The 25,704-nt window shown below is 42.2% G+C and overlaps 1 protein-coding gene across 2 annotated transcripts in view; it reads left to right on the forward strand.

Moving 5' to 3' along the window:
• Positions 1 to 20,381: 20,381 nt before the first annotated feature.
• PLCL2 (phospholipase C like 2) overlaps positions 20,382 to 25,704 on the forward strand; it is a 195,093-nt gene continuing 189,770 nt past the window's right edge. Inside the window, exon 1 of one of the 2 annotated variants that reach the window (XM_047737611.1) lies at positions 20,382 to 20,848. In XM_047737611.1, the coding sequence (XP_047593567.1) occupies positions 20,513 to 20,848 (336 nt within the window). In that variant the 5' untranslated portion in view covers positions 20,382 to 20,512. The remainder of the gene's footprint in view (positions 20,849 to 25,704) is intronic. The other variant, XM_047737607.1, reaches the window with a different exon arrangement.

The following is a 25,704-nucleotide window of genomic DNA, read 5'->3' on the forward strand; positions in this document are numbered from 1 at the left end:
AAAAGTTTTCTGTACATTGACTTTGTATCCTGCCACGTTACTGAGTGGGGTCTTTTGGGTTTTCCATATAAAGTATCATGTCATCTGTGAAGAGAGAGAGTTTGACTTCTTCATTGCCAATTTGGATACCTTTTATTTCTCTTTGTTGTCTGATTGCTGTTACTAGGACTTCTAATACTATGTTGAACCAGAGTGGTGAGAGTGGGCATCCTTGACTCCACCCCCAAACTACTAGAACTCATACAGCAATTCAGTAACGTGGCAGGATACAAAGTCAATGTACAGAAATCAGTGGCTTTCTTATACACTAACAATGAAAATACAGAAAGGGAAATTAGAGAATCGATTCCATTTACTATAGCACCAAGAACCATAAGATACCTGGGAATAAACCTAATCAAAGAGGTAAAGGATCTGTACTCGAGGAACTACAGAACACTCATGAAAGAAATTGAAGAAGACACAAAAAGATGGAAGACCATTCCATGCTCTTGGATCAGAAGAATAAACATTGTTAAAATGTCTATACTACCTAGAGCAATCTATACTTTCAGTGCCATTCCGATCAAAATTCCACCGGTATTTTTCAAAGTGCTGGAGCAAATAATTCTAAAATTTGTATGGAACCAGAAGAGACCCTGAATTGCTAAGGAAATGTTGAAAAAGAAAAACAAAAGTGGGGGCATCATGTTGCCTGATTTTAAGCTTTACTACAAAGCTGTGATCACCAAGACAGCATGGTACCGGCATAAAAACAGACACATAGACCAGTGGAACAGAGTAGAGAGCCCAGATATGGACCCTCAACTCTATGGTCAAATAATCTTCGACAAAGCAGGAAAAAAGATATAGTAAAAAAAAGACCGTCTCTTCAATAAATGGTGCTGGGAAAATTGGACAAATATATGTAGAAGAATGAAACTCAACCATTCTCTTACACGGTACACAAAGATAAACTCAAAATGGATAAGAGACCTCAACATGAGACAGGAATCCATCAGAATCCTAGAGGAGAACATAGGCAGTAACCTCTTCGATACCAGCCGCAGCAACTTCTTTCAAGATATGTCTCCAAAGGCAAAGGAAACAAAAGCGAAAATGAACTTTTGGGACTTCATCAAGATGAAAAGCTTCTGCACAGCAAAGGAAACAGTCAACAAAACAAAGAGGCAACCCACAGAATGGGAGAAGATATTTGCAAATGACAGTACAGACAAAAGGTTGATATCCAGGATCTATAAAGAACTCCTCAAACTCAACACACACAAAACAGATAATCATATCAAAAAATGGGCAGAAGATATGAACAGACAATTTTCCAATGAAGACATACAAATGAAAAAATGTTCATCATCACTAGCCATCAGGGAGATTCAAATTAAAACCACATAGAGATACCACCTTACACCACTTAGAATGGCCAAAATTAGCAAGACAGTAAACAACGTGTGTTGGAGGGGATGTGGAGAAAGGGGAACCCTCTTACACTGTTGGTGGGAATGCAAGTTGTTGCAGCCACTTTGGAGAACAGTGTGGAGATTCCTCAAGAAATTAAAAATAGAGCTTCCCTATGACCCTGCAATTACACTACTGGGTATTTACCCCAAAGATACAGATGTAGTGAAAAGAAGGGCCATCTGTACCCCAATGTTTATAGCAGCAATGGCCACGGTCGCCAAACTGTGGAAAGAACCAAGATGCCCTTCAACGGACGAATGGATAAGGAAGATGTGGTCCATATACACTATGGAGTATTATGCCTCCATCAGAAAGGATGAATACCCAACTTTTGTATCAGCATGGATGGGACTGGAAGAGATTATGCTGAGTGAAATAAGTCAAGCAGAGAGAGTCAATTATCATATGGTTTCACTTATTTGCGGAGCATAACAAATAACACGGAGGACCTGGGGAGATGGAGAGGAGAAGGGAGTTGAGGGAAATTGGAAGGGGAGATGAACCATGAGAGACTACGGACTCTGAAAAACAACCTGAGGGTTTTGAAGGGGTGGGGGGTGGAAGTTGGGGGAGCCAGGTGGTGGGTATTATGGAGGGCACACATTGCTTGGAGCACTGGGTGTGGTGCAAAAACAATGAATACTGTTACGCTGAAAAGAAATTACAAAAAAAAAGTTTCCTGAAGTCAGTTCATTCCTGGTGAGTCTCTAGGTACATTCCTTACATTCACTGTGGCCACACCGTCAAATGTGGTAGCCACAAGCCACATGTGGCTGTCTAAATTTAAGTTAACTAACGTAAAGTAAATAATAAAAGAAAACAGAAAGTTCTGCTCCTCTATCACACTAGGCGAATTTCAAGTGGTGAATAGCTACATGGTGTCCTGTTGGACAGTACAAAGGTAGAGCATTTCCATCACTGCAGAAAGTTCTCTTGGACAATGCTGTTCCATAGCCATGGTGGCTGGTTTGTTTTCAAAGAATCCACTTGTGGGCTACCCGGGTGGCTCAGCCAGTTAGGCATCTGCCTTCTGCTTAGCGGAGAGTCTGGCTTCTCCCTCTGTGAGCTCGCTCTCTCTCTTGATCTCTCTAATAAGTAAATAAGTAAATAAATAATTAAATAAATAAAATTTAAAAAACACAAACAAGCAAAGGAAACCAGTTGTTCTTTTCAATAGCCAGATAATTTTTTTTTTTTAGATTTTATTTATTTATTTGTCAGAGAGAGAGAGGGAGAGAGAGCAAGCACAGGCAGACAGAATGGCAGGCAGAGGCAGAGGGAGAAGCAGGCTCCCTGATGAGCAAGGAGCCCGATGTGGGACTCGATCCCAGGACGCTGGGATCATGACCCGAGCCGAAGGCAGCGGCTTAACCAACTGAGCCACCCAGGCGTCCCAATAGCCAGATAATTTTTAAAAAATCTTTATTGAAGTATAATTGACACACCTTACAAGTCACCCATTTTAAGTGTACAATTCATTATTTTTAGTAAATATATCAGGGTTTCTCTTCTGAAGCACAAAACACACATCTTCCAAGGATGGTACATAGCTAACACAATTTTAGGCGGAAGTGAATCTATTACATACTGTGAATGGATGTCTTGGGACATTGGGGCGTAATTCTCTCCTGGAACCCCAGGTGAGAAAGAAAAAACATAATTTGGCAGCATTTTAAATTATGTCAAAGAGACATGTAAATAAGTATAGCTGAATGTCCCTAGCTCAAAGATATGGTGCAATTGTACTGTATAACCAGAATTTGGCAACTATTGTGGTCGTGTTGCAATATACATAGCATTTCCTTTCCTTTCTTCATAAACAGAAGTATCTTTATAAGGAAAGGGACCCTACATCCACTGAAATGTTATTAATGTAAAACTGTTTTGAATATGGTCACACATTATGCTGTTATGGCAATATTAATATTTCATTCCTCATAATTTCAGATATTTTCTTTGTCATTGCACAAAGATGCTTTTTTAATATAATTGTAGGGAACATTACATATTGTTTTATTTGGCTTTTGCTCCCTTCATGCAATTTTATACTTTCATTTTTTGTGCCTCACCCGTATCTATAGACCTTGTCACAGGGTATTTTATTTTGTTGATTAAGCAGTGTTTCCGTAGAATGACTCCTCTTAGGGCCATGAGGATATTTCCCAGTGTGCTGATATAATAAATAGTGCTACAATGGTAATATTTGTTACTGAGGTCTGAATGTTGGTATTCCTCCAAAATTCATGTGTGATCATCCTAAATCCATGGTCAAAGCTCAGAAGGCAGGGTCTTTGGGAGGTGATGGAGTTATGAAGGTGGAGCCCTCATGAATGGGATCAGTAATCTTATGAAAGAGAGCCCATGAGAGCTTCTTAGCTCTTTCCACCATGTGAGGACACAGTGAGAAGGCACCGGCTATGACCCAGGAAGAGGGTTCCCACCAGAAAATGACTATGCCAGCACCTTAATCTTGGACTTCTCAGCCTTCAGAACTGAGAGAAATAAATTTCTGTTGTTTATAAGCTACGGATCTGTATTTTTTGTTATAGCAGCCTGAAGGGACTAAGAAACTTGTATTCTACTTCTTTTACTTTTCTCTAGAGTCCACACACACACACCCAATTGGTCAAATATTATCATTATCCATGTTGTCTCATCTACTATGGTAGCCACCCACTGTGTAGCCATCAACAGTATGAAATGTGAATAATCTGAACTGATATGTGCTGTAGGTGTAGAATATAGACAGGATCTCAGAGATTAATATGAACAAAAGAATATAAAATATATCATCAATAATTTTTATATTGATTACATGTTGAAATGATACTTTTGATGTATTAGATTAAATAACATTATTAAAGTTAATTTACCTATCTCTTTGTACTTTTAAGAATATGGCCATTAGAAAACCTTAAATTACATGTATGGTTCATATTATATATTATTGACCCCTGAACAATGGGGTTAGGGTTGCCAACACCTGCACAGTAGAAAATCTGTGAATAAATTTGGACTCTCTCCAAATTTTACTACTAATAGCCTACGGAAGACCAAAAGAAGCCTATGATATCATAAGTAGTTAACACATTTTTATGATCTGTGTATCATATACTGTATTCTTACAATAAAGTAGACTAAAGAAAAGAAAATGTCAAGAAAATCATAAAGGGGGGACACCTGGGTGGCTCAGTTAGTTAAGTGTCCGCCTTTGGCTCAGATAATAATCCCAGGGTCCTGGGATCAAGCCCCACATCTGGCTCCTTGCTCAGCGGGGAGTCTGCTTCTCCCTCTCCCTCTGCCTCTCCTTCTCCTCCTGCTCTTGCTCTCTCTCCTCTTTATCCCTCTCAGATAAATAACTATAAATAAAATCTTAAAAAAAAAAGAAAATCATAAGAAAGAGAAAATACATGTATTTATTAAAAAATACTGTACTGTATTTATTAAAAAAGATCTCCATGTATATGGACCTGCACAGTTGAAACCCAAGTTGTTCCAGGGTCAACTGTATTGCTTTTGGACAGCACTGAATTAATGCATTCAATCTATTTCCAGATTTTCTGATTAAGTTTTTCTAATTGTTTATACCTAATTTCTGTGGTTTTGACATTTATTTTAATAACTTAAAATATATTTGAAATATAACTTGAGTATGATCATATCTTTAGGATAATATTTGGTATTATTGGTTTCTTATGTATCAGTTGACATGTATCATCAATTTATAAAGTTAACGTATATTATATCATGGGACCTTTGACACTGTAGTCCATTAAACTTCCTTTTTCTTTTTTTAAACCTTTTTGTTAACCTGAAATATGGTCATCTTTTCTACTTTTAGGCTTCCAAAATGCTGATTTCTGCTTAATTTATTATATATTCCTGTATTTTTCCATTTGGGTTTTACAGTGGTTTTTTTTATCAACCTTTTTTAAGTTGACTTCATTACCTTTTTCATTGTTTAGTGGGAACTCTTTTTGTATTTTCTTCTGGTGTGTCATCACTATAATAAAGGAATGCTATTAAATTTTGTTACTCTCATCTTAATTCCTCTCATCTTTTCTTAATTATCTTTAATACTTTTGTGGCTTATTCATTTCTAGTTCCTAAATACAGCTGCATTAACTTACAAAAACAGGACTTTAAATATTATCCTTTCCTTGTATTTATATATCATGTTTTTTCTTCTTGAATACATTGTGCTGGCATTTATATTTGGATTTTACTATTAAAGTATCTATGCTTTATTATATTAAGGTGGTAATCCACCGTGCTTATTTGGCTTATTTTTTATGATTAATTTTATTGGATATTTTGCTGTAATATACCAACTTTACATTCTTGGAACAAATTTTGTTTTTTCCATACTGGGCAATTTTTTAAACCTATTATATGTGTATATATATATATTTTTTTTTCTCTTTTTCTTTTTCTGAGACTTTGGTTAAGGTTGTGCATCTTTGTCTCATTAATGAGATTTCCTAGCCCTGACGAAACTCAATAAATTCCCTTAGGAAATATTGTTTCCTATGGAAATATACCATATTTTAAAAATATATACTGGGAGCAATTTAAATAATATAAGGTTTATTTATTTTTAAAACTTAAAAGATTCTCCAGTTAAGGTGCCAAGGTCATAATACCTAACTTTTCCTATTCATATGTCATGAATTAATAGTGTTTTCTATTTCTCATTGCATATGTTTTTTATTACTTGTTTGTGAGAGATTATATAAACATGATTATTAAATCAGTAGCCATAACTTATAGCTAAGAACAATGTTCTTTAATATTTAACAAAATCTATGCTGTTTTAATTATCTTTTCCCTGCTTTAATGATCTTTTCTGTTGTTACATTAATTTGTAATTTCTCCTCATTGGTCCAGAGTTTTATCAATTTCGTCCATTTTGTCAAAATGCAAACTACCGTTCTGTTGGTTTGTTTCTATTATTCCTTATTTATTTATTTACTTATTTATTTAAAAAGATTTTATTTATTTATTTGACAGGCAGAGATCACAAGTAGGCAGAGAGGCAGGCAGAGAGAGAGGAAGGGAAGCAGACTCCCTGCTGAGCAGAGAGCCCGATGTGGGGCTTGATCCCAGGACCCTGAGATCACGACCTGAGTTGAAGGCAGAAGCTTTAACCCGCTGAGCCACCTAGGTGCCCCCTTCTTTATTTTTAAAACTTGTGTCGCATTTTTACTTTCCTACTTTGTTTTGGTTCATCACATTATTCCATTTCAAAGTTCTTGAGGCACAGAACTAATTCATGATGTTTCTGTTCTCATTTATTATTAATATACATTAGAGAGAGAAGTTTTTGGGTTCTTGGGTGGCTCACTTGGTTAAGCTTCTCACTCTTGATTTTGTCTCAGGTCCTGATCGTAGGATGAGGGCTGTGTGACCTGCATTGTGCTCCATGCTGAGCACAGAGCCTGCTTGGAATTTTCTCCCCTCTGCTCCTCCTCCCACTTGCATTCTCTCTCTCTCTCTCTCAAAGAAAGAAAGAAAGAAAGAAAAATTAAAAATAAATGGTTGAGTTTTCTTAGTTCATTTCTGCCATATCTCATTAATTATGATTTCTTGTACTTACAAGCTTGATCTTTTAAAAAATATTTGTGTTACTACAGCTTTCCTCCATTTAAGTTAATATGGTATTTCAAAGTTTAATTTCCATGTCATTTGTTTCTGTAGAATTCTGTTTTTCCTATTAATTATAATTGTATTGTTATGTTGTGGTGTGAGAATGGTTTCGTAGATTTCATGCTATTGTTTTTTGTATTAACTAAGTGCATTTTTCTGTCCCAGTGTATAACTAATTTGTACAATTAGAAAGAATCTTTATAATACTTTGCCCTATGATCTAATATTTTCCATATGTCTGTTAGCTCTCCTTTATTCCTTACATTTTTAAACTGTATTGTTTCTCTTCTGTTTGTCCATAGACCCTGCCATACTTCTTTAGTCCTGGGCTCTACAGTTATATTTCTGTGGATTTCTCCTTGCACTTGGCCAGCTCCTCCTATCTATGTCTTGATCAAGGACTGGCTTCAGGGGCATTCCAGCCCATGCAGTAGCACAGGGTCCTGCTCTCAGAGGGGCCCTGTATTTGATCTAATGCTTGCTGTCACAGCCTTAAATTCTTAAAAATTTCTGAACAAAAGGCACAGTTTTCATTTTGCAATGGGATGTGGCAAATTATGTCACTGGTCCTGCTTGTTCCTTATATTCTGTGACTTTGCTGAACTCATTTTTAAAATCATGAGCTGATTGGGGTTGATTTGTTGGATTTTCTAGATAAGCCATTCCATCATCTAAATGAGATCCTCTTGGAGCCAGGCAGCTTCAGCAGCAAAGTCCTCTGGTTAGCTCTTCCCCTCGCCCTGCCCTAGCTGAAGTCACTGCTGAGAGTTCTCTCCTCAAGTCTCCTTCACTTAATATCAAAGGTTCTTTTATTACTTCCAGAGGAGCTTGTGGTCAGGCGTCCCACAGAGGACACTCAGCTCAGGCCCCACAGGGCTTTTGGCTGGAGCAGCAGTGGGAACACGGGCAAGCTCTGCCCCTCATCTCCCTCCCTCCCACACAACCCAAGAGTCCTCATCTTCCCTAGCCTCTTAACACAAGAAGGATGGGGCCTGATCTCTTGCACTTAGCATTTTAGGCCTGCTTTTTTTTCCCTACCATTCTCCTCTGCCTTAACCACACACTTTCATCATCCTGGAGGCACAAAACTCACTTTGCTTCAAACACAGACCTTCTCTTGAGGAGTGAAGGTGGTCGCTGGATGCCTCCTGGGAAACAGAGCTGTCACACAACAGAATGAGGTTAAAACCCACTGGAGCATCCCTGAAGCTTCGAATTTGTGGTTGGCCTCTCTCTCACCTGTGGTCTGGACTTAAGCAAGTCCCTTCACCTTTCTGAGCCTTCTCAGTTCTACCATCTGTAAAATGGAGACAATAAGTGTAGCTACGTAGCAGAGTCTCTGTGAGGGATACGTGAAATGAGTCAGAAAAAGGCCTCTAAAGGGTGCAAACTACATGATAAATTCTCAGATTCTCCACTGAGCTGCATGCTCAGTCCTCAAGACTACACCGAGATGACCACACTGGTTCAATGCTCCGAGGTCGTCTTTGTGTGGTAACACCGGGAGGGAACGTAGAGGGAATTGTCCAGGTCTGTGTGCACCTGGAAAGGGAATAGCCAGCCAGGATGACTAACCAAGTCTCAATCCGCTGAAAATAATAGACATAGAAATGTCTCCCCATAGCTACTCATTCCTCTTGGGCTGGACTTTCAAAGAGGGCATTCTGGCTCTTCTCCACCCCTCAAAATTGCATGAAGGTTAAGTTAATGGACTATGGAGCCATACTTGTCCCTGGGCATGTTACTTAACTTTGGATGTGCCTCTGTAGCTTCATCTGGTCTCACAATGACATTCCTCCTTCCTTCTCACTCATGAAAAGGAGGTGATTGACTCAGAAGGAGATGAACAGGCTCTCTTTCGCTTTTGGATCCTGATTTCCTTTATCTCACTCCTCTCGTTCCTCAAATTGAGCTCCATTTTTCTTTTTTTTTTGGAGGGGGGGATGGGTAACTCCTGTTGCAGGCTGAAACTACACTCACAGAAATCTCACCTCCAGATCCTGGAGACAGAGTTTTGATGAAATAAAATCATAAAGCTTGACTCTAGATAGGGCTAGATAGGAAGTGAAGCTACTTTTCAGATGTCCCTCTCTTCCCAAGATGCCCTCATGCTCCGCCATGAGCCTGAAATGATATGGACTTGCCCAGGGCAATTAACTGATAAGTCCTTGGTTCCTGTCCCCTACTCCACTCACGCCAGAAGCAAGGAGGGCTCCTGAGCCAGCTGCACAAGGCACACTAATTCTACTAATGCTTTCTTTCATTTTGATACATAGGAATAATTCTTGTTCCAGCCCATGAGCCCCATTACTCATCCACCTTTCTGGATTGATGAATGATTTTTCCCATTACAGTCTCTAGTTGCTGGGCGGCCTCCCTCTTTTCTTCTTGGTCAGATCACAATGGACACAATTTCTGTCCTCTTATTGTTTTATGTTTCTTTCTCTTCAGAATTATTAGCTTGTGACATGCACTTAGAGAAACTAAAATGTGTGTATAATACACTGTGTGCTGATGGGTAAGTTAATGGGCAGTCATACAATCCTCAAGTCGACATACTGTATAAGAATCAGTAGTCGAGGGGCGCCTGGGTGGCTCAGCAGGTTAAAGCCTCTGCCTTCGGCTCAGGTCATGATCCCAGGTCCTGGGTTCGAGCCCCGCATCGGGCTTTCTGCTCAGCGAGAAGCCTGCTTCCTCCTCTCTCTCTCTGCCTGCCTCTCTGCCTACTTGTGATTTCTCTCTGTCAAATAAATAAATAAAATCTTTAAAAAAAAAAAAGAATCAGTAGTCGATAACGCTATAAAGGGATGTGGTCGATTATGTTCCAACAAATATCCATATTCTGTGATTGAGCAGACATTCTCTTCAAAATAAAAATAAGGGAGCCACTGACTGGGGCTCTGGAATTTGGGAGCATGGAAATTTTTACTGTGAAAAATTTGTTATACCCCAAACTCACCTTTATGGGGACCAGTGAGGAGGGAAGTACATTAAGTACAGATGAGACTGAGAATTGCTGGGTGTGCCAGAGAAATCTTGTGGGTCTAAATGACCTTTTGGGGAAATTATTTGTGAGCTCAGATTTCTACCTTTCCAATAAGAATTTAAGCTTTTCTTAGCACCTATACACAGTGTACAGACACATTGGTTTGTACCCATCCCAGGAAACAAGTCAAAAGGTAGGTCAGCATGTTTATCCCTGGGTGACCTTGGAGGAAAATGAAATCCCCAAGGTTTAAAGGATTATCTTATGTCAAGTAGTGACCAAATGGCAAGGGTTCTGATAGGAGCTCCTAGCCAGAGCATCTCAGATCTGGGCACTGAGTCACATAGCCAGGCTGCTTCCTAACATCCCATATTAAACAGAAGGTTTAAATTTCCGTACGAGTAAGAGCGAGAACAGTAGATTGTTGGAATGAAGTGTTTACACACCACTGTAGAGAAAAGGGCTTATGAAAGACTTAAGATTTAAGCTGTGTGTTTAAAAGGAAAAGAGAAGGCAGAGCAGAGATGGTTGTGATCATTTTTATGGCTGAAATGTCAGTGTCGACTAATACAATCTTTGTAGGGAGACGGATGGATTGCAGAACACAGAAATGGTTCAATATGTGAAGTGTTTATGGAGGCAGTAGGCTGAGTTTGACACTGGAAAATATGGTGATAAGAAATTTTATTTTAGAAGGAACACAGAGTCTAAAACACAAGTTACCCGTTATCAAAACTGGAGATTGAGGGTGATTTAAAATTACTCGCATTGAAAATTAGTCCCATTAACATTGTACTCTACTAGACACTTTAATTGCCCCTAGCTGTTACAAATACAGCATGCCCGCAGCATCAAAGAAGTTAGTTGCCATGTTAGGAAAAGAGCCGTTTAAAATTCACCAAGTGGAGAATCTACCCAGAAGAGAGAGTGTCCTGGGATCTTGGGTTCAGGGATAAAAAAGAGAAACCAGGGAACCTGATTTAAAAGGTAGGAAAATGGGCCAATTATGTGAAACACTTAAACTCAGAGTATGGGAATGTAAGATTACAAAGGTATTCAATTTCAAGACAGCAAATGAGAGGGAATTGGACACTCCGGTGAGAAATACACGGGATTGGAAGAGAGCTGAAACATTTCATTACAGCACACCAAAGAGTAATTCCACTAAAATGAAGACTACGGAGAACTGAAAACAAAAACAAAAACAAAAACCAACCAACCAAACATACAAAAACTCCAGCATCTAATTTGACTTTTAAAAAGCTCTGTGGTTAAACACCCAGAATCATCAGGTCAAAGGAGTCATTCATTATGACCTTTTGCCTTCAGGCTGGGGCAGCCCAGACCATCCTGGTGGATAATTGCCTACACTATGCTTAAGGTTCTTATGGAAAGGAAATTCCAAGCCTACCCCCACCCCCAAAGCATACCAGGGTCCAATGGCTCGCACAAGGAGGGTTTCCTCTCCATAGAACCTAAAATCCTTGTGGCCACAGCTTATTCACTTCCTCGTGTTCCTGTGCTAGTCCCAGTTGAGCTCAAGATCCTCTGTTTATATGATCACAATGATTTTAGAAGATCATTTAAGGCTCCTTCCACATTGTGTCTTAACTATGGTTTAATAACGCAAGAAGTGGTTGCACAGGAACTGGTGACAAGCAGAGGAACTTGGATGTGTCTTGGTTTGTGCTGGCTGGCTTCCCCAGAATGACCTTCTGACCCCAAGCCAGCTCCATCCCTTCCTGCAAGGCCCACGTTCACTCAAGTCTTGCTCCGTCTGTCCCCAAGTCTTTGTAAGTAACAAAGAGTTACTTTGTAAAGGGCAGGCCTGGAACCCCATTATAAAAACTACAGCACAGTACTCTCTTCACTTGCCCCACACCCCCTATCTATGGTTTTTTGTTTGTTTTGTTTCCTTTGTTTTGTTTTTTGGTGGTGGGGATGGGAGTGGCTAGTGTTCTGAGTCTCATCCTCCACCTTCCGGGTAAGGAGAATAACCTGTCTTTTCTCTCTCATGTGGCCTCCATATGTGTATGCTAGAAAGGACAAGGTGACATTTGGCTAATTTTTTGTTAATGTGCATAAGTGAGAGCTGTCTAGGGAAGCTTCCTTTTGCCAGATAATATGTACATCCTAACAGCAGCCTTCTGGAGATTTTGTCCTCTCCTCTGTTGTGTACAGTTAGCGATGGGAATTTCTAACTAATTTAGAAGGGAGTTGGGCAGCGTGCCAAGCTGGAGGGGTAATGTTTTTGATCCGGTCAGGTTTTGCTACATCCTATCTCTCAGAGCTGGGTCAGACTTTTTACTGAACTGTGACAGAGCTGGGACTGCTCCTTTAATTTATTATTTTTAAGTACTTTTAAAACTGAGACTGTAATGTGTGCACAATGGAAACTAAAACTCCCTCCTACCCCCAAACTCCTAGTCACCTTCCCCCCCATAGCATTAAATATAGTTCTTCATAGTATACATATATGTTTAACAGATGTTAGCTACATGAAGGGATTTATTGGAATCAGATAATTAGAAAAAATAGGGATAAAAATTGGAAGGCAGAGACTAAAACATACTCAGCATATCCAAAGGAAAAGGCCTTATGAAATAAAAAAGGATTAACATATGAGGATTTTTATAAAAGGCTTATTGAAACCAAATTTACTGAGGATCTGTTACATGTCAAGTCCTAGGCTGGTACAGAGTTGGAAGGTGAACCTTATGTACTGTCAAACTCTGATAAGCTCAGTTAGCATGGAGAAAAGCCTTCTAAGTTGTACTCTGTTGAGCTCAAACTCATGGGGAAAAGACTCATAAATAATTACAGTGTAGTATAATGAGGCCTGTAGTAGAGGGATGTACTAAGTGCTTTAAGAGCCTAGAGGAGTAACTCATTATGTCTTCTGGAGTCAGGAACATTTTATCAATGGAAGAAACATTTGTGCTTTCTTAAAGGATGCCTTTAAGTTCTTCCAATGGAGAGAGGGAAACAGGAATTCTAAACCTAGCAAACATATAGAGGATGAGAATGTAGAGATGAGGCTAGAGAGGAATCTGGGGACCTGGTTATGATGGGCCATGTGTGTTGGCTAAGGAGAATGATGTTTGTCTTGAAGTGGAACTGTTGGAGACTTTTAGGTTGACAGGTGATCCATTCAGGGCAATTTTGATTGTGGTTTGAGAAATAGATTGAAGCTGGGGGGGTGGTGGTGAGGAAGGGGGTCCAGATTCTGCCAGGGTTAGGAGGCTTCTGCAATAGTCCAAGCCATGTGTAGTGAGACAGTAAACTAGGTCACTCTGGTGGGAATGGGACAACATAGAGCCATTTCTAGGTTGATTTATATGGTTAATTGTGCCTTAAGAGTTAACTAGAACAAGGGGCGCTGGGAGTTGAGGCTGATGTGGAGTGCTTCATAAGGCTACTCTGTGGGTAGAGTACCACAAAAAGAAATATGGAGTACAGGAGAATAGAGGTTTGGAGTAAAGACTAAGGCATGTTGAGTTTGTGATTCCTGTGGCACAACCAGGCAAAAAATCTCAGCAGGGAAAGAGAGAGTTTCAATGATATAAGGAGAGTTAACAACATCAAATGTTCCACGAAGGACAAAAAAGATAAAGATTAAAAGGTAGCCATTGGGTTGGTTAATTAGGATGTCAATCATGACCTCTGGGATGGCAGTTTCAATAGAAGAGGAAGGAAATCAGTTACAATAGACTGGTAACTGAAAAATTACTAGGAAATTATATCTAGAATATATTTATATAAAAGGGAAGTACAGAGATAGTACAATGGAGAGGAGCTTTAATACCTAACCTCTCCCTGCTTACAGCATGGGGGAATTATACCACAAAGAGCAACTTGAAACTGGCCACATAATGTTCCTATCCGGAGAGTCCACAGGCCCAGCCTTATGGAATTTCTGATGAAGGCAGTCTTCTCCTGGCTCTTGGAGGCCTTATTTTCCTCCTAACTTCCCTGGAGCTCCCATGAAGACACACCAGGCCAACAAGGAGAAGGTGGCCCAGGAGGAGGAAGTTTCCTCTCTCTTTGATTAAGGCTGCCTTTCAAACCTTTGATTCTTGTCCTAGTATGATTGACATTGAGATTGAAGACCCCACTCTCCCTTCAGCCAAAAAAGGGTTATGAAACCCTTTGTTCCCCAGAGAAAAAGACACATCAGAACGGAAGAGTCCCATGATTGAAGAAGACAGTCATACATGGTTTTTGATTTAGGGTTAGCTTAAGATCAAGGGTGATGAGTGAGGTAAGGTTAAATAGCATGGAGGGGAAGTTAAAGCAACTTATTTTCTGATGTATTTTATTGTGTGTGTGAAGCAGAATTCTAGGACTATGGCTCAGATGGTGTGGGAGACAGTGGGCCAACTGGGAGAGTTTGGAGAATGGAAATTGGAGCCAATTAGGAAAGGGTAAAATAGTGCCTCAGAACAACAAAGGTCCCACTGAACACATAAATTATACACTCATTCAGTCAACATGGCCATAGGATTTTTTTTTTCTTTCTCGCAGAGTGGCAGCCTGGGTTGTATGGTTGGATGTATGCAAAGCTGTAGATTCAAGATGGGCAGAGTAGAAGGACACAGAAGTGAAGGGCCTAGAATGCTGATGCGAATGTGGTTGAAAGTCTTGGTCCTGAGGCCCAAGGAAAGGAATGAAAACATAGACTAATGGACCAAGAGAGTGGGAGGGAGTGGAGGAAGCCCATGTTTTGCTAAGGCTGGCAGGCGGGGAAATAAAGGAAAGAGACTGCTGGAAGGGCAGAGTTTTTGGCTAGACAATGGGTTTCTGAATTTTAGAGTTCAGAGATGGAATAGTTCTGGGATGGGGAGGTGGGCATGGGTAGATGAAGGGGAGTAAGTTGGAAGCCATACATCACACACTGGGATGCTGAAAATGATATGGTCATCAGATTTCTTAAACTCATTAAAATAAAGCTATCCTTGGAAATCATTTTGACAAGACCCCAAAATAGGCAAAACGTGGAAGGCATTGGCTACACTTTGCTCATCATACTATTAGGAGGTGGGATAGGGAAAAAATAGGCCTCTCTGTAGACTTATAAAGAACAATACAGGGAGACTTCACTTCGTGGGTGTCCTTCTCTTAAGAGAATGAACTAACACAATAGCTAATTTTATATTCCAGATTTTTGGCTTCTCCAAAAAAAATAAGATTATCCTGGCAGCATTGGACCAGGATTCCCTTGTGGCAACAGTAAGATTGCTTACCGGGTAATCTGAGTCCCTATCACTCCATATCGCTGCCCCACACCTGGCTGGTGTTATTTATCATTAAGCTCACACTATCTTCCTTAGAGTTAGGAGGAAAGAGAAATATTTCTTATATCCAAGGGTCTTTTAAGACTAGAAAAACAAAGATGAGTCAAGAAGAGTATTCCTCTGTTCTTGATATGTCAGCAAACATGTCACTGCTGCAAAACTATAAATTACGATGTTATTATGAAACACATCCTTCCAGCTTTACTCATTACATTATCCACCTGGCTTCTTATGGGCATTTCAGTTTGCAGTGAGTCCTGTAAGAGAATAACAATAGAAATACATTCAAAGACATGCAAGCTTACAAAAGTAGCATGAGAAGCAATGGTAAGTTTTGCTTTATTTTATTTTTTTTTTAAAGATTTTATTATTTACTTGACAGAGATCACAAGTAGGAAGAGAGGCAGGCAGAGAGAGAGGAGGGGAAGCAGGCTCCCCGCTGAGCAGAGAGCCCTATATGGGGCTCGATCCCAGGACCCTGGGACCATGACCTGAGCCGAAGGCAGAGGCTTTACCCCACTGAGCCACCCAAGCACCCCTATTTTTTTTTTTTTAAAGATTTTATTTATCTACTTGACAGAGAGACTGAGAGAGCACAAGGAGGAGAACAGTAGAGTGAGAGGGAGAAGCAGGCTCCCCACTGAGCAGGGAGCCCGATGTGGGGCTCTATCCCAGGACTCTGGGACCATGACCCGAGCCAAAAGCAGACGCTTAGCCATCTGAGCCACACAGTTGCCCCAGCAATGGCAATTTTTAGAGCAAATAATATTGTTACTTTTGTTGATGGGATAATCTTATCAAATTCTCAGTAATTAATGGATTCCCTCAAAGTGCTGCCCAGCTCAATAGCTACTGAGGACGATTTAATGAATTGTTCCTCAGTGTTCCTCACAGGCGGGAATGTGTCGGTGTAATTCCCCGAGTGCCCAGCTTCTTGGCAGCCATATCTACTTGTAAAAGGTGGAGCCAAGGAAAATGGGTGAAGGATCTTTAGTGTCAGAGGAGAAGAAGAGTATGAAAATGAAAGCTTTTGGCAGGTCTAACTTGCCTCTTTGGGGCTTAGGAAGAACAGCAGTCGCTACATATCTTTCATTCAGGATCATGATAAAATAAACATAATCCAAGCCTTAGGAGCACACTAGACTAAAATCAACGTCTTGGATTAACTCAGGAGGCAAATGGGTAGCCAGTGTGGACTGGTACGTTGATATAATCTGGTATTTCCTTAAGGCATTTTGCTCTTCTACTTTCTGCTCTACTTAAGCTTTCATATTAAGCATACAGAAAGCAGTCGAATATGAAGGCTTAGAAGTTGAACTGTGTCTTCGGCGAAATGTAGAAATAAATGAGATTGAGATTTGGGAAATGAAAATTGTTATAATACATTGAGGGGAAAAATAATCTGAAGGCCAAGTGCTCAGTGAGTCAGAAAAATTTAGAGAGTTGTAACGTTAGAGCCTGCGAACTGGAAACTAGATATGAATTCATAACCTACAAGGGTATAAATGACGGCAAGAAGTCAGTAAACAGCGTCAGTGTTATTTTGGGAGGCTGAAGGAAGGTTATTATGGACCAGGGAGCCTGAGCAGCTTATGTTCTAGCCATCAAATTAAAGAGACAAACAAACAGAAGACAGTTTGGTAAGGGTGACAATGATGATTACAAGCTGAGATGAACTGAAATATGAAGAAAACTTAAATCAAGCTATGTATTGCTTTGTAAAGCAATGTATTGCGTAACCGGATAATGAGCGTTTAAAGGTATTTATTGACTTTAAACGTTACAGACAAATGACTCATGAACATCTAACCAAGTACATATTGATGTAGTAAATTGGAATGAGCACCAGGGAGTTATCCAGAATGAGCATTTTATTCGTGTCTTGCCTATCTCTTATTACCCTGCTCTGAACGTTTGTCTGAAGAAAGCATTAGAGAGAATTTGCTGAGGAATGACTATGATATTTTGGCTCTTATTTCTAACTCTAACTTCTATGAATTTTACAATGCAATGAAAACACTTCCACAAGATTTTGGCAAAATGTTTATAATTTCTTTAATAACACTGCTCATGGAACAGGAGAAATGGAAAGCAATCACTTGGTAACTGCAGAGAGATAAGCAGGAAGGAGGAGAAACAATTGCTTACTTTGCTGTTTTTGGTGAAAAAAAAAAAAAAATCTGAGTTTAGCTATTAAAAGCCTGTTGGGAGCCGTGCAGCCAGTTGCTCCTTCCCATCACCATATAGGAGAAATGGTACCAATAGTCTGGCTGTTGGTGTGTTGCAGAAGTACAGCTATAACATCAGAAGGCGTGTGACCAGCAGCTTGTGGGACACAAGCACTTAGGGGGATAAAAAGGAACCTGGCACAGGCCTTGGGCTTCTGGCATCTCTAGTTACAGGTCTGCCAAGATGCTTTGGGAAACGTTTTAATTTAAATGCCAAGTCTATTTCAACGAAGTCTCCCTGGTTTGACCTGCTGGGAGTCCAGAGTGAGACGGATAGGTGCTCATTTTGGAGACCATTAGGTGAATTAGATGGTGGTTTTATAAAAAAAACATCCTGGAGGTTTAAATCTGTATTTGTCCCCCCACTCACGGGGGGAAACTCATGGTACGAGCTGCAAGATATAGGACGCTCATAGCATGTTGCTAGTGATTGGTAAATGCAGGAAAGGGCAGCGAGACCTTCAGGCAATTACTCAAAACATCAAAATTAGAGAATGTGAAGAATAAAGGCCCAGGATTTTTCCTTTCCTCCCCCTCAGCATATTCATTCACTGGCTACTATGACTATAAATCCAATATAAAGCAAATTAAGAGCCTGATTTGAGTTATTTGAATAATATTTTTTTGCAAAACTATCATGACAGAAAAATTTTTTTTGAACCAAAGCAAGAAAAAAAGAGAAGAGGATGGGACTGAATAAAATATTAAAACATTGTGGTCCATCGATGTGAAAATATTTCTGTTAGTGTGTAGGCCCAGATTGGCTGGAGATGAATAAAAGCTTTCCTGATGGGTTACAAAAACATGAATCCAGAAGATCAGAAGAATTAAAACGCCCCCAAGAATAACATGAAGGTATTTGAAGTTGCTTCAGAGGCAAGGGTGGGTATGTATATGTATGTAAAGTCCGTTTCCTCAGAGGCTACTTGGCAGTTTGCTACAACATCATGCTTATGAAAGCAAAGTCTTTAAGTTCACCCCCCAGCAGACTATCCTTTGCTCCCTTCGGGAAGCGCATTCTCGGAAAAGGAAACACACTAGTTGGACAAGAACTGGGGTCTTGGAGAAGTGCTGGAGGCTAGAGCCAGGGAACCTTGGATGGGGAGGTGGGAGGGGCCAGGCTGGGTGGGGCCTCGGGGACCACCCGGAGGAGTTGGCAGCCCATCTGGCTGGGGGCGGGGGGCGGGATGGAGATCCTGGGGAGATGTTTGTGCTGGGGAGCGGCAAGATCAGGTTGATTTTTTTGGCAGGTCTCTCTACCTGAAGCATTAGGGGAGGAGAAGAAAGGAAAAGGACCGAGAGAAGCGGGACTGGCTGTTGTGATCCTAGTAAGATCCTGCCCCCAAAGATAATCCTGACCTAAGGCCGAGACCCGCAGCGGGCTACTTGAGCCCGCGTCCCTGGCGGCGGGATCAGGAAGGACACTGGGAGGGAGGCACGACGGTGATAAATCGCTGTAGGGCGATTCGGAGGGTACAGAACAGGCTCTGCTGAGGTCCTCTACTCTTCACCTCTCGCCGCCCTCCTCACCCAACCCCTCCCCCCACAGCGCCCCGCCGGAGTTCCAGCATCCTTGCAACCAGTTGAATCAAATCACAGCTTAGGAGCCCGGGGAACGGAATTGGTTTCTGAATGTGAGATAGGTCTGACCCACTGGGGAAGCCCAGAGAGGAACGTCCGGAGGGCCTTTTCCCGAGCTGGGTGGGAGGCGAACGGGTCCCGCGCGCGAGCTGGGGGCAGGCAGGAAGGCGCGGAGGCCGAGCCCCCGAGCCCCAGATCTCCGCTCGGGGCCCCGCGGCCTGCTCGGTCGTTGCCCCTCCGGCGCCGGGCGGGTGATTGGCAGTTGCCGCAGCTTTAGGGGAACGCGGGTATCCAGGACCCGCGGCCGCTGTTGGTTGTCCGCTCGCTGGCAGCGACGTTCCCGCGGCCCCGCGACCCGGCCTCGGCGGGAGCAGCCACGACGGCGGCGACCTCGGGTGGAAGCCCGGGAGGCTCGCGGTGGGTCGGGGGCGGCTGGGGAGGGTCCCCGCGGCCTACAGTGGGCAGTGCCGAGCCCGGAGGAGACAGCCGCGGACAGGGGGCGGGGGTTCTGGGCTGCCCCCTTCAGGCGCTGCCCGGGGCCGCGCCGCCACTCTCACAGCCCGGCCGCCCCTGCCCGCTGTGCGCTTCCTCTCGGTGCGGCAGGCCGCAGGGCGACTTTGGGGGGGACGCGGCGGGGCTCTGCATGTGACGGCCCCTGGGGAGTTGGGGTCCGGAGAGACCCGGCTTCACCCCCCGCCCGCCTAGGGCCGCGAGAGCCTCGGGAGGCGCCTCGGCGAGGCCAGAGAGCGGTGGCCGTCCGCCGCTTCCCTTCTCCCTGAGCCCGAGGTGGGCACCCCCGCCCGGGGCTGGGCGCCGGGTTCCCGCGTGATGGGCGCTCCGATCCCCGCGGGGGAGGGGTGCCCTGAGTCTCCTGAGAGAGCGCCCGAGGCCCTGAGGCAGCCGCCTAGTTACCTCGGCGTGGGTGCCCGGTGGCCTGGTGGGCGCCCGGCCCGCGCGGGTTATTTTTGGCGCCCGCGGCGGCGCGTGTGCCGGGGCGTGTTTTCCTTTCCCAGGTACTGGGAGCCCCGGCCCCGCCGCCGCCGCCGCCGGAGCTGACTTGTGTCTCTCTCTTCTCTTCCCCGCAGGAATCTTGCGATAATTCTGCCGCCACGACTTGAACCGTGTGCGACGCGAGCTTGAAACAAACATCACATCTAAATTAAAAAAAAAAAAAAAAAAAAAAGCGGAAGGAGCAAGCGGCCGAGGAGGCGGCGGCGGGAGGAGGAGAGGAGGAGGGGCCGCGCGCGGCGGCCCGAGGCGGCGGCGGGGACGCGGGGACGCGGGGACGCGGCTTTGTGCTGGCGGGTCGTGGGGCGCCCATGGCGGAGTGCGGCCGGGGGGGCGCCGCCGGCGGGGCCCTGCCCACCTCCCCGGGCCCGGCCCTCGGCTCCAAGGGCGCCCTGAAAGCTGGAGCCGGGGAAGGCGGCGGCGGCGGCGGCGGGGGAGGTCGCCTCGGCCACGGGCGGGCGCGCTATGACAGCGGCGGGGTTTCCAACGGAGACTGCAGCCTCGGCGTGTCCGGGGACGAAGCCCGAGCCAGCCCCGCCAGGGGACCCCGCGGCACTGCGCTCGCCCCGACCCCCGGTCTGGCCGCCTGCCCCCTCACCCGGGAAAGCAAACCCGGCGGCCTGCCCCGCAGGAGCAGCATCATCAAGGTAGGTGGGAGAAGGGCTCTCATAGCCCACCCCCAGCCGCCCCTGGGGTCAGTTTCCAAGAGGGGAGTGGTGGTGGAAGGAGGAGGGTTGTAAGAGGAGTCCCCTGCTAAGGGGAACCACTGGTGCACGGGTGCTTGGGGTGCTGGAGCAGGCATTGGATGCAAATGGCATTTGGAAAGAATGGAGAGGTGATCCCTAATTAGTGCAGGGGGAGCTGTGCTCAGACATTCCCAGTTGAACTTGAGGCTGTCAAGACTGGCCTGGAATTATGGCCTGTACCTGGTTGGGCAGGACGTGCTTTTCTCTGGTAGCCTTGGCTGGTAACAGACTCCCTGTAAGGTGTCTATTGTATGTTAAAGACACTGGTTTTGTGAAAACATTTTCTTGAAAATCCCAGGTGGTGAACAGAGCTTATTCAATAGGTTTCTTCTGATCTGTATCTAGTTGCCTCTAGCAAAATGGTTATACTTGGAGGGTACAAAATCCCTGGTCACTCAGTCACGCAGGGGAATGGAGTAGGTTTCTGAACATAAGTGAAGATTTCCGCTTTCTTAGGCTCAAAAGCACTGAGACATTACAGTTCTGCACAATTCAATCTTTTCCTTGCTGCAGTAGGCAGGCCTCCAGTTCTTTGGAAGTTCTTTTGAGCAATTTGCGGGTTTTGATATCTTTTGCATAGTGTTTCTTAGCAGAAGGAAGTCAGCAATTGTTTTGTGCATTTTAAACTCAAGAAGTAATATTAGGAACTCCTCTGAGTTTGTGCTGGTTTCATTCTAATACTACATTTTTTAATGTAAAAATATTTCTCGTGACATGGAGTGAAAACAAAACAAAACAAAACAGTTGATGAGCTAAGAAAAGCAGAGCCTTAGGCAAGAGTAGCTCATTCTGCTTAAGTTCAGAGCAAATATGAAAACATTGCTTTCTGAAAATCAAGGGGTTACCAGGACAGTGAGCAGCAAAGCACATTGACAGGGCTGCACCCACCCTTCCTGTGGCTGATAACCCGTGGGGGAGAGGGCAAAACAGGCCACAGTAAAGAGAATTGGCACTGGGGGTATTTGAAATTTAATTGGACCTTGAGAAATCTTCTAAGTACTTTGTAGTGTCTCATGGTGTTATCAGCTTCTGCAGTAATCTAGTGAAATATTCCACCTTCCTACTCTCTGTAACAGGCAGTTGTGAAACTGCTTTTCGCTTTGTCATCTGTTTGTACAGTTTATGTCTGGGCAAGGGCACAAGTGAAGGGCTTAAAGATCAAGTGTATTAACTACCTGCAGTAGGCATTGAGAGTTTAAGGAAAATAACCTATTTTTGCTGCTTACGTGGCTTTTAAAAGGTGACATATTTTCTTTTACTTTGTAGCTTATGTTTCCATGGAAGTTGTTTCAGCTCTGCGTGATAATCGATCCTGTTAACAGAGTTATGTGTCATGTCTTTTTTTATTGGCTACCAGATACTTGTAGTGATACCGCATTGTGGTGTTAATGAAATTTGAGGTGAAAATTCCAGAGAAGATACCAGCCTACCTAATTTTAATTTTATTCCCCAATTTTATGGAGGGACTGTTTTTGCACTTTTTTTTTTTTAATCAAGCTTTATTAGTGTCCATAGTCGGATCCACAGTGTAACTTATTTAATTAAAACAGCTGCTTTAATTTTATATTCAGAATGGAAAGAGGGATGATTTGCCAGTATTTCTGATATGTGGAATTGAGACCTTGTTGGTGGATTTCATTTCTTCATTGAAGATTCTAGGAGCACATGGGGAAATCATTAATTATTCAATAATCACTGGTTTTCAAATTTTGAAACCTTGAAAGGTATTTTTGTCATTTTTCTTTTTTCTAATGAAGGCAGGTGGTTTCTTGTTCAGGCTGTATCCCTGGATACACATTGCCAGGAACATAGTGGGGGCTCAATAGATTGCTTCCTGAATGAATGGAGGCATGATAAGGAAGTACCTGTTTTCTCTAAGTTCTGGTAATTTCTAAAATTGGTGGTTTGTTATTTACAAGTCTCATATCTTGTTCATTTTCTTATACCTCCTAAACTGACTTGATTTACTCCTTTTTCTTTCCTTTGTGTCAATGTGCATTTTCTTAAACACCTTTTGAAACTATTGAAATAGTGTTGATAGTTGGTCAAGCCTGGGTTATAGAAAGGGGTATGCTATATTTAAGTAGGTAACTAACTTGGTATATTTCCCTTTAAATTGGTGCCTTGAAAGATCAAGATTTTAGAAACTTGGTGGGGTATTTTCTACAGACATAACAGTATGAAGACAATATTCTGATAGAATAAAGAGATCTTTAATGTCAAATTTCATAAAGCAATGAATAGTGTACATTTTGTCACATGAATGGCAGAAATTATTTCACTTTTGTTAAAAAAAATAGTAAAAAAAAAAACAAAACTAAAAACACTTAGCAGAAGCTCATGTGAAGAAACACTAATGACATCTTTCCCTGGTTTCTTTATGTTCTTTTCCAGTTAAAGGGATGAATTCAGTCAGGTGATGGAAAGATAGAGGTGGGAGTAGATGGGAAAGCAAGATGGTAATTGGGGGCTTGAGGGCATGGCAGGGAATTGCTAGCCAGTATTGACGGGGTTGCTTTAGTTGAAATGTCAGGCTTTTGAGCTATGCCTGTTTCTTAGCCTTTATTTTCATTACCATCTTGACATTCCTCTTAGGTGGGGATCCCCAAGTCAGAGGGAGAAATAACAGCCCATATATGATGAGCAGTGGGCCCAGAAAGGGGATTATTGCTGAGATGCAGGACATATGCAGAAATACACTGTGGGCTGACCAGAATTATACTTCTCATTTAAAATGATTTCTTTGGAACTCCATCTGTTTTGTAAATATGGTGTTGAGTAAGAAATTGTTGTAAAACTACATTTTCTGCCAAAATAGATGTACAGATCTGTACCAAAAGAGCTCCTTGGTTATGGTAACAGTGTTGATGAAAAATTCAGAGTGAGCAGCCCTATAGAATCTTTTACAAATACATTGAGAAGATAAATAAATCATGGAATTCATCACCAGCCTTCTTTACTTTTCCTTAGCTTATTGGAAATCATGTTACACTTTTTAGATTATTTACAAAGGCCGATTACCAAATTTTGAGGGAAGGAGCCATTATGTTTGTCATCTTAAGTAATCTAGTAAATGAAAACATCACTTTCATTTTCTCTTTCCATATTTCATTTCATCACATCATTCGGTACAATCCATGCTTTCTTTTGAAACATTTAATTTGCTTAATTATTTAGGTAACATCCATTTTTTACAAATAGCTCAAGCCTTTAATTCAAAGACTTGGTCTAAAAATGTGAAGTAGCATTTTAGGTCTTACATTTCCTTCTAATTTTAGAAATAAATAGAGTTAAAATGCCCGTTATTTTAGGTGGTTTATTTGAATTAAAACTAATATGAGTACTGTGGTTGGTACTTTTAAAAAGGTGATATAATTTGTATAAAGTAAAATTTGCTCTTGTTGGTGTCCAGTTCTATGAGATTTGGCAAACACACACATTCATGTAACCACCACCACAATCAAAATATAGAATAGTCTTTCACCCTCAAAAAAATTCTCCCGGTCCCTCTGTAGACTTCCACTCTTCCTGTGCTCAGACTGTGGCAATCATTGATCTTGGGTGCTTTTTTAATAAGAAACTATGGCTGTTACAGTATTTTGGTACTTAAAAGTTATTATAATAGGCTCTATTTACTAAATACTGTGTAGAAAACACATGAAAAGTGCTTAACATAATTCTGTGAGTGCCACAGAGAAGTGAACCATATGCCTAAGGGGCTAGAGCTGGTTTTTGTACCCCATTTCGGTATGACAGCACTCCACTGTCCCCCAAATTACTCTGGCCGTTTTAAGTTTTCTGTATCATTAAAGTAGCATGGGTGGTTTGGAATGCCAGATTTAATTTTTCCCTTTAAACTTAGAGGATACTGGAGGGAACCAAAGACTGTTCCTGCTGGCAGAAGAAGTGGAGAGCTAATATAGCCGGGCAGCTGTAGTTCCCTGTCACGGCTACTTGACCAGAGCCTCCAGCTTCATTGGAACAATGGTTTGGTCTTGCCCAAGGTAGCAGCCCTTACTTTTCTTAATACCATTATTGTTACTATCACAGTATCAAGGTGTGTAGGGGAAGCACTTTTACTGCCTTTATATCAACATATATCCCTAGATGCTGAGTGCCCCAAGGTGGGAAGAAGCAGACATTTGTATCTATTATCCATTTCAACAAAATTAAATTATATTTAAACAAAATAATAAAAATGTACATATGGATATTATATTGGCCTGTGGTTTAAATGAATTAGACTCCTTGCAGGCAAAAGCTGGGCTGTATTTATCAGTTCTGCATGGATAACAGCCACTCAATAACCATTTCTTGAACTGGGTCTTAAAATAATATCTGCATTTGGCTTTAGATTTTTTTTTTTAAGTGGTGGGGGAGGGGGTGACAACTCCATGCCCAGCAAACTTGTGGGCATGTCACAAATATTACACAGACAGTAACTGGATCACAGAGTGAGTTTGTCTGGATAGATAGGCAGCCTGGATTATTTAGGTCGGAAAACTCTAATGCCCAATCAGCAACTCTCCACTTCACTTTGTCCTAATGCATTTTAGGCCACAGAAGATAACTACTGAAAGCCTGGGGCGTGGTTGCTTTTCTCAGCCTACTCAAAGAGCTTTTGTCACAATTCAGAGTTCGGTTTTCAGGAGTGATCAGAGGGTATTAATTTTCATACCCTAAAAATTACTTGCCTCCTTTCTTGTTTTCCAGTCTCTCCTCAAAACAGTTGTTTGATCTCTGTTTTGTTTGTTTGT

This window comes from Lutra lutra, chromosome 1 (genome assembly GCF_902655055.1).
Source record: "Lutra lutra chromosome 1, mLutLut1.2, whole genome shotgun sequence".
In the NCBI taxonomy this organism is placed as follows: domain Eukaryota; kingdom Metazoa; phylum Chordata; class Mammalia; order Carnivora; family Mustelidae; genus Lutra; species Lutra lutra.